This window comes from Cyprinodon variegatus, unplaced genomic scaffold (genome assembly GCF_000732505.1).
Source record: "Cyprinodon variegatus isolate N-32 unplaced genomic scaffold, C_variegatus-1.0 Scaffold56, whole genome shotgun sequence".
Taxonomy (NCBI): Eukaryota; Metazoa; Chordata; class Actinopteri; order Cyprinodontiformes; family Cyprinodontidae; genus Cyprinodon; species Cyprinodon variegatus.
This window is the reverse complement of record NW_015150509.1, coordinates 604,716-617,483: the sequence shown is the minus strand read 5'-3', so window position 1 is coordinate 617,483 and position 12,768 is coordinate 604,716. Positions and strand designations below refer to the sequence as shown.

Here is a 12,768-nt window from a genome sequence, read left to right as displayed (position 1 = left end):
GAGGCTTGATGAAACCGCTGATAAGGAGTCCTGGAGACGGGATAAGACGCAGAGGGGGGTAAAAGTCCGAGGTTTTAATCAGCAGCAGGTGAGCGGCATGAGATAACTGGCAGAGACACCGCTGACGAAGCAAGTAAACACAAGTGACGGCTGCAGCCTCTGCTGCTGCAGCTGCACTCAGAGCGTCAGGGTGCTGCGTTCAAGAGCCACCGCTAAACTCCGAATTTACAGCACTTCGGTTTGAAGGAAAATCCACTACCACGTGTAATAAAAAGCTTCCAAATAAGTATTGCATTAAATACTACTTTTCTAAATAGCGGTATATTTACCAACATTTCAAAGCAGTTGGTCCTTTAAGTTATATTGTAAGTTGACTAAAAGCAGAAAAAAATGTTTTACTTATTGGTGCAAATTTGATGGACTGAATATACCCAGTTTGTTTTGTTTTAAGGTTAAATACTTTAACCCAACAAATACTTTAACCCAACCCCAACAAATAATCAATAGATAAATATTAACCACAAATGTAGGAATTTCGTCCCACTTTTACTCTGAAGTGGAAATGTTATTGAGAAATATTATAAGTGAGAAAATTGTAAGAAAAATATCTCATGAATTCAGAAAAAAAAAAAAGTTTTAGGTTTCCTACTGTTATAGATGGGAAATGATTTATTTTCTGATAATCATTTTCATTGAATCCACATTTCATCTCTCTTTTGAGCTACTGTCTCATCTTAAAAAGAATATTTTAACACTGGTGCAGAGCTTTTTCAGTTCTGGCAGCAGATACATCTAAGAAAATTTGAAATTCAAACTGATGCAAAGACCTTTGCAGAATGGCCATTTGTTAAGAGACAAACAAACGTTTTATCTTGGTAAATTAAGAAGAAAATCAATACTGCTGCAAAGGTATCATCTCTAAACCATCTTAATAGTTTCAGACAATTCCAGTTTTATATTTTTTGTAAAGCAATGGTAAGAGTCTAAAATGGAGCATTCTGATACTAACAAGGTAAAATATTACTTAGGCAGTCCCACAATTCTCATCAAGAATAAACCATTTATACATTTACACAATTTTATGTATTTTTTTATTTTTTATTTTTTGTTTAATGTGTTTGGGTTATATTTTGAAAGTGACAAAAAAGGGAGACAGAAATATACAGATACAAAAAAATAATAATATTTTAAACAACAAACAAACAAGCAAACTCTGAGCCACCTGGAGCGCTCGTCATTCAGACCGCCAAAATTCCGATAGTTTTGAACGCGCCATCACTACAGCGTTTTGAGAGGGGCAGCTCCAGCAGCGCTCAGGAAAGCAAAACAACGCCGTCCTTAAAGAACATGGTGATCCCAGAAAGAGCACCCAGCTGCAGTGGGGTGCTTACGCAACACGATCACAGCATTCACTGGGACAGCTACAACGTTTTAAAAATAAAAAACAGGATGACTGGGTTTAGATATATATACATGTCCTAATGCGCAATAAGGTTCACCAAGTGCAAAGCTGTACCGACAGCACCACGCCCATTCAATCAGATAATAAACTCAGGGGACAATGTAATAAGAACAACTGTACCCTTTATCTTAGGGCCCATATACCCTTTAATTATAGCAGGCCAATGGCTTCTCATACCTTTTGGATTTTTCACATTTCAGTCAAAATGTCAGTCTTTTACACAGAGGCGTAGCCAGAAAAAATTATAAGGGTGGCCAGGCAATAACCAATGTACACTGAGGGGTGGCCGAAAGTAGATAGGCACCAAAACTTCAGGGTCAATCTACACTGTTCTAACAGAGAAATTAACAAACAAAACATCCATGTTTTCTAAATAAAAAAAAACAAACTATACTTTCCCACTGCCTTTTCTAACAAAAAGACAAATATATTCAAACATCCGTGCTTCCTAGATAAAAGGTATAGTGGATAAAATTCTTTCAGGTTTGAATTTTGGGCGGACATCTTTTCCATTGTCATTACTTACCTACTTTTATAAGAAATCATTCTGCATAAAATTTATATTTATTAAGTTTTTATCAAAATAGTTATTTATCTATGATTTCACTGAAGACTCCTAGATGACTTGCATAGACACATCATTTTCTTTTTACCCCATAAAACACTAAATCTATTTCTGATAATAAATTCTGTATTTATCATCTATAATGATAGTATTTTGAGGTGCATAATTAACCACAGCGTTTTTGTTGTCAAGTCATTGTTAATATATGTAAAATTAAAATCTTGAATATTGCACTTTCGAGTATTACTGCTGCCAACATCTGTATGTGAGAGAAATAAAGGGAAGGGATAGCCACAGGGGTGGCCAATGATTGGCTAAGGGTGGCCCTGGCTCCCAATCTAGCTCCGCCCCTGCTTTTACACTTTTTTTTTTCACTCCAACCTGATATCCTTAAAATTGAGCGGGGAGTGTTTTTATCAGCCTTGTCCATCTAGAAACTAAAGAATGGTCTTTGCATGGGTAGATGTGCATCTATGGAAAACCTTCAAATCTTGAGCCAGACGAACAAATTAATTTAGGTCTGGATTTTGACTGAGCCATTTTAGCACAATACTAAATTTGTTGATTTAAAACCGTCTGTTGTAGAGGTCTGTTTCCTGCTGCTCATTGAAGGAGAAGTCCGGTGAGCAAGGAATGATCAAGGGATCATTATCTATACCTAAAACTAATATATTCACAGGAAGTGACATCACGGTGCGGCAAGCTGAGCGCCATTCTCCCCGCTTTACAAGCTAAATCAATGGGGACTACTAGACACATCTGCAATGAACATTTTTTTAAGATTTCGAGATGACTTCACCACTGAAATTTGCAAAAGCTATAGTTAAACTGACAATGCCAACGTGCATGAAAGTTAGATGTTGTAATACATCGGGTAAAAGTGAAAAAAACTTGTGATTTCTCCTTTCTGATTCATGATCCACCACAGGTTCGTCCGGATTACCAACTTAAAGTGGGAGGATTTGCCATCAAAATTCTTGCCAAAGAAAAAACACATAATACATAGCCAACATTTCGAAGAAGAATGTTTTGAAGATGGCTTGGATAATAGCACGTAGTGACGAACACCAGATAGAGCATTGGGTCTTGCTCAACAGCCGATACTGCTGTTGAGCAAGTGTTCTTTGACAAACATGGATCTTTCTAGTAAAACAAAGCCAAAAAAATTACTCTTAATTGAAAACACTTATAATTTATTGAACAGTATGTAATAATTTCATATTAAAAGTAATTTCAGAAGTTTGAATTCTGAATTTGACCGGACTTCTCCTTTAACCTCTGCTCCAGCCTCAAACTTATTCTATTGTCCAACAGGATTTCCTCTAGAAATTATTAGTATGTACCTTCCTACATCAAAACGACCAGTTTCCTTGTCCATGCTAAAGAAGAAACAAAAAGCATCCCCACAGAATAATGCTGCCACCACCATGCCTCAGAAATGGTTTGCTAAAGTTTATCTGTAGCATGATATTTTGCCACTCAGTATAGGCCAAAATATTAGTCCTATAGGTGTTCCTGATCAGTTCACCTTCCTCTACATTTTTGCTTAGTCTTCTATGTGGTTTTTGGGTAACATTTAACAGGACTCATGGTAGCTCTCTATCCCGATTGGCTTTTTCTTGGCCCTCTTCCATAAAGGCACGATTTATTGAATGCACAACCAGTAGCTGTCTTGTTGATAGATTCTCCAACATGTGTAGAGATCCCCTCATGTCCCCTGTATGGATTGATGCAAGCTGCAGAAGCAGGATTTACTACAGCATTCTTCATGCGTTTCTTCCATAAATGCCAGGTTTTCAGCTTGCACTTATTCTACCAACATAGTTTTCATAGGGTTTTGACTTTTCAGATTTTGATTTTAAATATCCAAAATTTTTATATCACCTCACATGTTTGTATCTCAGACAGACTTAGACTGAAATTTCTACTTGAATACTAGCTTTAAAGTTTAAAAAACAAAACCTGGTAACAAGAGTTTGTCTTTATTTGATCCCACAAAAACAAAACAATTTTTTTAAAGATATTTAAGACATTTTAAATAGAGAAAAAAATTGTAGATTAGGATTACATTATTAATGACTAGGTTACAATTTGATCAAATCTATATAATTGTAGCAGTGTTGTTTGTTGTCTGTTAAACATGTTTAGTGCAAAATAATGCCTGAGAAGAAATAAGCAGAAAACAAATATCCTTGTGTGTTCTTTTGTGTTTAAAAAAAAAAAAAAAAAAAAAGTAACTAGGAAGGTTTTAAAAAATGACCTTCACCAAGCTGGGTCCAGGTTGTCAGGATCAACCTTAGCCTCTAGAGGGAGCCAGTGAGGCCGTGGGAGCATCCACTAATCAGCCTGCAATAGATTTGCACTTCTTAGGAAATCCATTCTGGAGGTTGGTAGTAACTTGTTACATTTAGTCAGTTACATTTGTTTTAGTAACTTCTAGAAGAAAATGTAATCTTGATCTCAAGTTTTTAAGTTACTGTACTTTCTACTTTTACTAAAGTTATATTTTATTGTTACTCTTGCTTATGCAACATTTCTGCTTACTAGTGCCATTTTTTGGCCCCGATGCCGATACCCTGGTGTGCAGTATCGGCCGATACCGATACCATGCCAATACCATCTGTTTGAAATTGATGTGTGTATATATGAAGAACTGCATACTGCATATTACACTAAGCAAACATCATATTATTAGAAAAAATACCAAAGCAACACAAATAGCTTGTTCAGCAAGTATTGATTCACATCTTGCATTGACTTTTCTACTCTTCCTATCTTATTAGCACTGCTTTTCCACTTGTTTTTTTTTTTTTTTTAAAGGTCCTAATGTGGCGGGGATCTGTGGAGTATGAAAATCTACCTCTTTTACTGGAGGATTTACACAAATATTACTTTGAAAAGAGATCAGTGGTTTAAAAGTCAAAATCATGAGTTTAAAAAATTTGTATATATGAGATCACTTCATAGGACTATGAAACTAACAGCTATGATGCTATTTCCTCATTAGGAACTAATTAAGACTTTAAAAGAAGTGGATTGGGACTTCCCATGAAAATAGCTGAGTGCCTTAGAAATTAGAACCATATCTATATCTCATCATGATGACTGGACAAAATTATGACTTGTCTTCTAATTCTGGCACACAAGGTCCTTTAAGTAGGGAAGTTTTTTGGCCACAGATCCTTTTAATACAGTGTTTTTAACGATTTGAGCAAAAGCATTTTTTCCCATTCTTTTTGTACTTATTGCTGTGGGACACAGTGCAATATAAAAACCACATATTCAGACAAAACTATGCTCTTTGTGGATATATTGAGCTAACTCATAAATCATGGCATTAGACAGAACTGTAAGTAAGCTCCCTTGATTTTTTAAAATTCAGTAAAGGACGTACTTCTTTTTTTCTAAATTCGAATAATATTCTATAATGTAAGGCCAAATGTTATATTTCTATTGTCCTAAAAAATTACAATATTTATTTGTTAATTATTTGAAAGTAAACTTTTTCCTTTTTAAGTTTATAATATTCAACATTTTTCACAGTAATTCACCAAGCAAGGTAGAAAAGAGAGCCCCTGTAAATACCCTTGTTTATAACCTCTAGATATCGCAATAAAAATATAAATGATCCAAAAAACAACAAATTTGTGCCCAATAATCTAACCTAACTAATCTGCACCCCATCCCTTCCCAATATGGCGGCCGCACTGACGTGCTCATACATCCGGGTACTGGGTCGGGTGAATTACGCATGTGTTAAAGGAATATTGGGTAAAAAAAAACATTTAAATCCAACTATTGTTTAATGATTAAGCTTTTATAATCTTTTCGCGTCACTCAGAGATGTTTTTTGTGAGATTACAGATTTAACTGTGAGGAAAGGATCCATCAGGCTGAAGTTCAATCTATTTACTGACTGCAAACTTGAAGGAGCTGGATTGTCTACAGAGGCATAATCTGCGGGATTTTCAGCCGGCATGTTAAATGCATTGCATAGAGTAGTGGGTCCTGTCCTGAGGCAGGCTGCCCGCACAGAGTCCCGCATATCACGGGGACACATGGTGCAGCTCCGCACCGCAGCGACTTTCCGCTTACTAGAAGACTGTCTCGGTGAGTTTAAAAGCCATTTCTTTTAATAATAATAATAATCAATAAACCTATTGCTTTAATAAACCCTTTCTAACGTCCAATAAAATAATTTAGAGATCAGCGATGGGGGAAAGCGGATGCATTTCAACTACGTGTGGCTGCGGGACCACTGTCGCTCAGCTTCCTGCTTCAACTCCGCGACCCACCAGAGGAGCCTGGACACCGCGAGCATAGAGCTGACTGTCCGCCCTCAGAGCTCCGCGCTGGAACACGGTCAGCTGGTGCTCACCTGTGAGTCAGCTGCAAAGGTTGCACAAATCAACAACATTACTGCATTGTGGAAACAAAAAGTGGAAAAAGTGCCCTTGATTTAAGCAGAATAGATATATATTTTTTTAGATTAGTTTAAACTTTATTGTTATTACACAGGTACAAGGCAACGAAATGCAGTTTAGGTCTAACCAGAAGTGCAATAGCAGCAAGTGCAGGATAAATAATGGCTCTATAAATACAGGACATGGGTTCTACTGAATAAATATAGAGATGAATACCATTATAAACAGAATCTTACTAATAGATGAATATAATATATAGATAACCAGTGTTGTGAACTCAATTTACAGCTGGATATGTACCAAATATAATATACAGGTGGGTATTACTATAAAAAGGGTTTTTACAGTTATGTACAATAGCATATATACAGATGGATTTTACTATAAAATGAATAAATAAAGTTTAGACAGAAGCTATCTAAATTGAAGTGCAGTGGAAGGTAATTGCATATTACAGTGTTATTGCAAATGTATATGTAAACAATTGGTACTGTGAATAAACAGTCGGCAGTGCAAATCAAGATATGATTATCTGCCAATGCAATATTTGCTCTAAAATAAATTAGATATATACACTTGAAATAAGATAACTTAGTTATTTTCTTTTTAACTTAAATTTTCCTATTGGCAAATTGTCTCATCTGCTCTAATCAAGTGAAAACTGACTTACTTATATTTAATTTTTTTTGCAGTGAGACAAACTCCTTCTTAGCACTATATTATTGATTTTGCAGTTAACCTGTGCTCATCTTCTTCAATTGGATTTAAAGCTATTACATAGAATAGAATAGAAAATCCCTTTTTTGTCCCTGAATTTGGAAATTGTGGTGTTACAGCAGCAAAAGGTTATATCAGAACTGGTCACACAACCTTAGAAAAGTGTATAGAAAATAACAGATAAGAAAGTAGACATGCCATTTACAAAAGACTAAAAGGGTTAAAGAATAACTCCAACCATTTTTAGAGGAAGAAACGTAGGCTATTAAAGATGAGATCCTATAGGAAGATAATGGAGTGCTGCTCTGTACAGTATATGATGATCTTTGCACTTTGTCACAAAAAAGGTGACTGACGATTTGGTTCATTGTCATGAGATCTGAGGTAAAAAAAAAAAAAGAAATAAAAAAGCCGTTTTGTTTTTGTTTTTTTTACACTCAGAGTTATAAAATCTATTTCATGCAAGATTAACTGATCAAACTTTATAGGCAGCTCCGTTATATTCTGCTTCTTTTTTTTTCTGATGCCAGATAGCCAGTTGAATCAAAAACAATTAGTTTTGGCATCCGTGCTTTCACCAGTAATTAAGGGGAATTGGAAAATAATCATTTACAGTCATGATTCATTTGTTTTTTTAATATTAAACAAGTTTAGCTTATTTCAATGTTTCATAATGTAAAAATGTTTTTAGAAACCTTATTATACTTGGTTAAAGCGTCCCTCAGGGAGGTAAATTGGCTTTAGCTTTTCATCAAACCGTTAAATGGAAGACTCAAAAAGACACCAGAATCTAAAAAAGAGAGCAAAATTAAAGGTACATAGTGGAGGATGTTCTTTTTCTGGGTGGATCATCAAAATAAGTGGTTCTCCTAATTGTCAATCATTCTGTTTACTATGTTTACGTAAGGCTGTCCTATGTGCTCGTCCCCATTTTCACTTAGCGAAGGACAGTTTGACATAGTGGAAAAATTGCAAACCTTCTTTTGGAAACTAAGCTTGTTTGAGTGATGCAAACAGCAACTTTTAAACAGAGCATGCACAAGGAGAAATGGGCTCGTGCTTGATCTCACACTCGTCATTAGGCGTTCCGTCTTGGGAGCGGGTACAGGGTTGCGCATGTGCATATTTTTTAATCATGGAGAGGGCAGGTCTTTTCAAAACTTCGCGAAAATTCTCCTCTATACCTTTAAGACACAGAGGTAAATGCAATGTTGAAAATATGTACATTGCTAATTCTACAGCTACATATTGTATTGGTGAGATGAATCAATCCCTTTTTTATTTCTTTTGAAGCTGTTCTTAATGACAACTTGTTTCACTGTGGATGTTGTTTGTAAAGACACATTTTGTTGTTTCAAGTTTAAAAAAGAGGTTAAAGAAATGTTTAGACAGGGTTCAGGTTAGTGGGGCTCCAATGGAATGACTTGAATTGACTAACAGGAAATTATAAAAAAAAAATTACATTCTGTACATTTATCATACAATTCAAGGTTACATGGCACCAGGATCCTGGAAGTTTTACCTTTAAAAAAAATCTATTTTAGGACTTATATTTCCTGTAATCCTCTTATAGCACATGGGAAACTCATCAGGACCGTATGATATCTTGTTGTGGGCTTCTCTGATGTTTTGTGCAACGGAAGGTTTGTACCAGCCTTAAGATGCACAAACAAGAGTGGTATTACAACTCACTTAAACTGACAAATGCTAATGCACTCACTTCGAAACTGAAAATAATGATGAAGATGATAATAAGGATGATGATGCACATGCTTTAAAGGTGTGCCTCTTCATGTTAGCTCCCCATGTTAGCTGCTTTTTTGATCCTTAAACCAGTAAAAGTTCTGTGTAAAATCTTCTTTAAGGAAACCTTCAGGATCCGTTTGTTAATCCATTTTTCGAAACAAGAATCAACAGATTAATTGATTAGCAAAATAGTTGCGGCCCTTAAGCCAACTTTCCTATCCCGCTGTGGAAAAAAAGCACCACCACAGCATGATGCTGCCACTACCGTGTTTCTCCCTGGGGATGATTTGTTGAGCTATACAGATAGAAATTTCCCAAATTCTCCATAATTTCAGTGATATACAGCTGCAGGTTCTATAAAAAAGGAGAATTTATATGGGATACTAACCAACAAAAAGCTACATTGTTTCAGTTTGATTCATAATCAGTTCTAGCGGGACATAACAGAAAGCATCCTATAATGTTATTTCCTTTGCAGGGCCAGGTGGCCATGTGTCAAAATACAGCCTTAGCTGGTTGGCTGAAAACAGCTATGAAGAAAGGAAGACGGCTAGTGAGCAGCATCGCATCCTGTGGAACGCTGACATCTACCAAAACGCAAACGTGTCTACAGTCAAATGGGACAAATTTATGAGCTGCGACAATGAGCTGAAAAAGTTCCTTCAGAACTACCTCCTGTATGGTATCGCTTTTGTGGACGACGTTCCTACAACAGTGGAAGCCACTGAGAAAGTCACTCAGAGGGTCAGTCTTATCAGGTAGGGCTTCTTTATGGTCACAGATTGCATAACAATGTGAACAGTATTAACTGCGTACTTGTCATTTTTTGTGATAAGAGAGACTACATATGGGAGAATGTGGAGCTTTACATCCGATTTTTCCAGAGGCGACACTGCCTACAGTCAGCTGGCCCTGGACCGTCACACGGACACCTCTTATTTTCAAGAGCCATGTGGGTAGGTACCCTCAGGTTTTACTGTACTCATTTTCTTGTTTGAATTTCACATTTTTCGGGTGCAGCCCGAGTGTTGGGGCAGACTACTTATCCCATGGACAGATACCTCAGTCCTTATTGCAGTCATCTAACTTTTTGAGTCCCAACCTATAGAGGCCTTGGCTTCATGTTCTCCCCCTCTCTCAGTCCTCATTTCCTTTTGGCCCTTTTTCAAAATAAAGGCCTCTGGTATCACAAAAAAACAATAAAAATGAAAAACTTAGCAGGATGGATGGATGGATGGATGGATGGATGGATGGATGGATGGATGGATGGATGGATGGATGGATGGATGGATGGATGGATGGATGGATGGGAATACAATTCTGGTTACATATGTACCTATTTTTAATACCTTATTATTCAAACGTGTAAAAGTGGATCAAACACCATTTACACACACTTCTCAATTATAGCTGTATATAATCTGCAAATATATTACCTGCTATTATCTGTCATTATTTATCCTATATTATAACCCCTCTCCTGTATAATCTGTATATAGTTTTCATATTTATTCATTTTATAGCCTCTTACAATTGATCTATATTTAGGGGGGAGTGGCGGCCTAGTGGTTAGGGCGTAGAGCTTGGAATCCAGAGGTTCTGAGTTCAAGCCCCCCTCATATAGACTACCACTCTGGGTCTCTGCAAGACCCTTGACCTTACGCTGCTCCCAGGGCGCTGCAGCCCACTACTCCACAAGGGGATGGGTTAAATGCAGTGTGAGATAAATAAAGTTCAATTAATTATCATATAGCATTTATATTCAATACATACACAGTCTCTGTGCACATGGAAAAAAAATGAAAAACATCTATCCTGTAAAGCACTTCTGGATGGATGCAAACTACATTTTGTTTCTTTGTACTTATGACAGTGTACTTTTTTTTCCAACTTTTCCAGGCAGATAATTATGGGATGAAAGCCTAGTCCAAGTGTTTCAGGTTATGTAGGACAGTTGATGATTTATCACTGAAAATGATTGTTTTGGCTGCTGCTGCAGAATCCAGGTATTTCATTGCCTCAGACATGAGGGTACAGGAGGAAGGACACTGCTGGTGGATGGCTTCCATGCTGCAGAGAAGCTCCGCCAACGTTCTCATCAGAACTTTGAGCTTCTCTTTCAAATACCAATAAGGCACGAGTACATTGAGAACACAGACAATCACAAGAACCACATGATGGGCATTGGCCCCGTGCTCAACGTCTACCCATGGAATAATGAACTCTACATGATTCGGTAAATTGATTCTGATTTGAATACATTTTCTGCTGTAGACACTGAGCAGTAATGTTTATTGTTCCCTGTTCTAATTCCTCCAGGTATAACAACTATGACCGGTCAGTGATTAACACAATCCCTCATGAAACCGTCCAGCGATGGTATGTAGCACATCGAGAGCTGACCGAGGAATTAAGGCGCCCAGAGAACGAGCTGTGGGTGAAACTCATTCCAGGGAAAGTAAGAATGTTGAGGCTTTAATTAAGAAAATGAGGTGCTACAAATGTAACCCTCAAAGCTTAGATGTAGTTTAGTAGAATCTAATCATTTTGCTGTTTTTCTTTTGTCTCCTTAGGTGATTTTTATTGACAACTGGAGGGTCCTGCATGGGAGGGAATCTTTCACCGGATTGAGGCAGCTTTGTGGATGTTACCTGACCCGAGACGACATTCTCAGTGCTGCACGCTGCTTCGGACTCCAAGCCTAAACATGCAGAATTGATTGATTCAGTGCCTTAATATTCTCTGATGTAGTTTAATTATAGTGTACCCCCTGCTGTACAGGAGGATATACTACTTTACTGATATATGTTTTGGAATATTGATCAATTTTAAGTTTTTTTTGACATTTAAAACACCAAAAACAAATAAATGAATGAATGTTCAAAGGCCTTAAGTATGACTCAACACATGGTGCATCTCAGATACACTTCCCACCTAATAGGAGGTCTGCACACCCAGCATGTTGGCCAGTTGCACAACCTAAGCTACCGTGTCCCCTGCACATCGTTACGCTCCACCAGGTGTTGATCCCCTTTAACTGACATCACTGATGCCCTCCGCTGCCTACTGTAGACCTGCTATCTACCTGTACACTGAACTTTTACATTCAGTGTGTTGCAAGAATACACATACCCCTCGGTATATTTTTTAAGTGGAAGCAAGGAGTACATGGTTTTCAAAGATAAACATGATTCCGACATCATCATCTCACTGCCTCCATGTTTCACAATTTTGTTTATGATAATAGCTTTCTACCCACACAACATTTTACATGTTGACCCAAATAATCCTTTTTAAACCTTGTTTGCATTATCTCCTACAAGGTTTGTAGAAAACATTCATGTTGACTTCTTGGAGGTTTCTGTCAACGTATTCTTTCTTCATGCCATTCTTCCACATAGGCTAAAGGCTAACAGTCGCCCTATGGACAAATTCACCTTGATGTGCTGTTGGTCTCTGCAGCTCTTCCAGAGGTAACCAGAGACTTCATCCTTTTCTTATCAAAGCTCTCCTTCCCTAGTAGAACACAATTACAGTCCCGCCAGTCCTTCAGTTTTCAGATATTTGGAAAAGTTTGAAATATCCTCTGGGTTCTCCACAACTTCACTCCTCTGAAGCTGTTTTTAATAACAGGTGAATAAAACAAAAATCCTCTTTACCGCTCCAAAGCAGAAAGACTTAGTGATGTTATAACAAACCTCTAAAGCCTCCATAGAACATCTAGAATATTTAGAGTTTTAATCCATTCAAACGGGGATAAATTGGTTGACCTCTGAAGGAAACGCAGTGCATTGATTTCCATTAAGGGGTAATAAAGATAACTGAACAGATGAAAAACCTTTCAAATGTTTCAT

The 12,768-nt window shown here is 37.1% G+C and overlaps 1 protein-coding gene across 2 annotated transcripts; it reads left to right on the top strand.

Annotated features, from left to right (window-relative positions):
• Positions 1-5,790: 5,790 nt before the first annotated feature.
• On the top strand, positions 5,791-12,061 carry tmlhe (trimethyllysine hydroxylase, epsilon). 2 transcript variants are annotated; one of them, XM_015371325.1, is made up of 7 exons: positions 5,791-6,137; positions 6,231-6,389; positions 9,393-9,672; positions 9,751-9,870; positions 10,914-11,150; positions 11,234-11,372; positions 11,488-12,061. In XM_015371325.1, the coding sequence occupies exons 1-7, from the start codon at positions 6,005-6,007 to the stop codon at positions 11,617-11,619; spliced, it is 1,200 nt and encodes a 399-aa protein (XP_015226811.1). In that variant the 5' UTR covers positions 5,791-6,004; the 3' UTR covers positions 11,620-12,061. The 2 variants fall into 2 exon arrangements, with proteins under 2 accessions (XP_015226811.1, XP_015226810.1); XM_015371324.1 differs by having other exon boundaries at positions 5,793-6,137; positions 6,231-6,407; positions 11,488-12,057.
• The last annotated feature ends 707 nt before the right edge of the window (positions 12,062-12,768 follow it).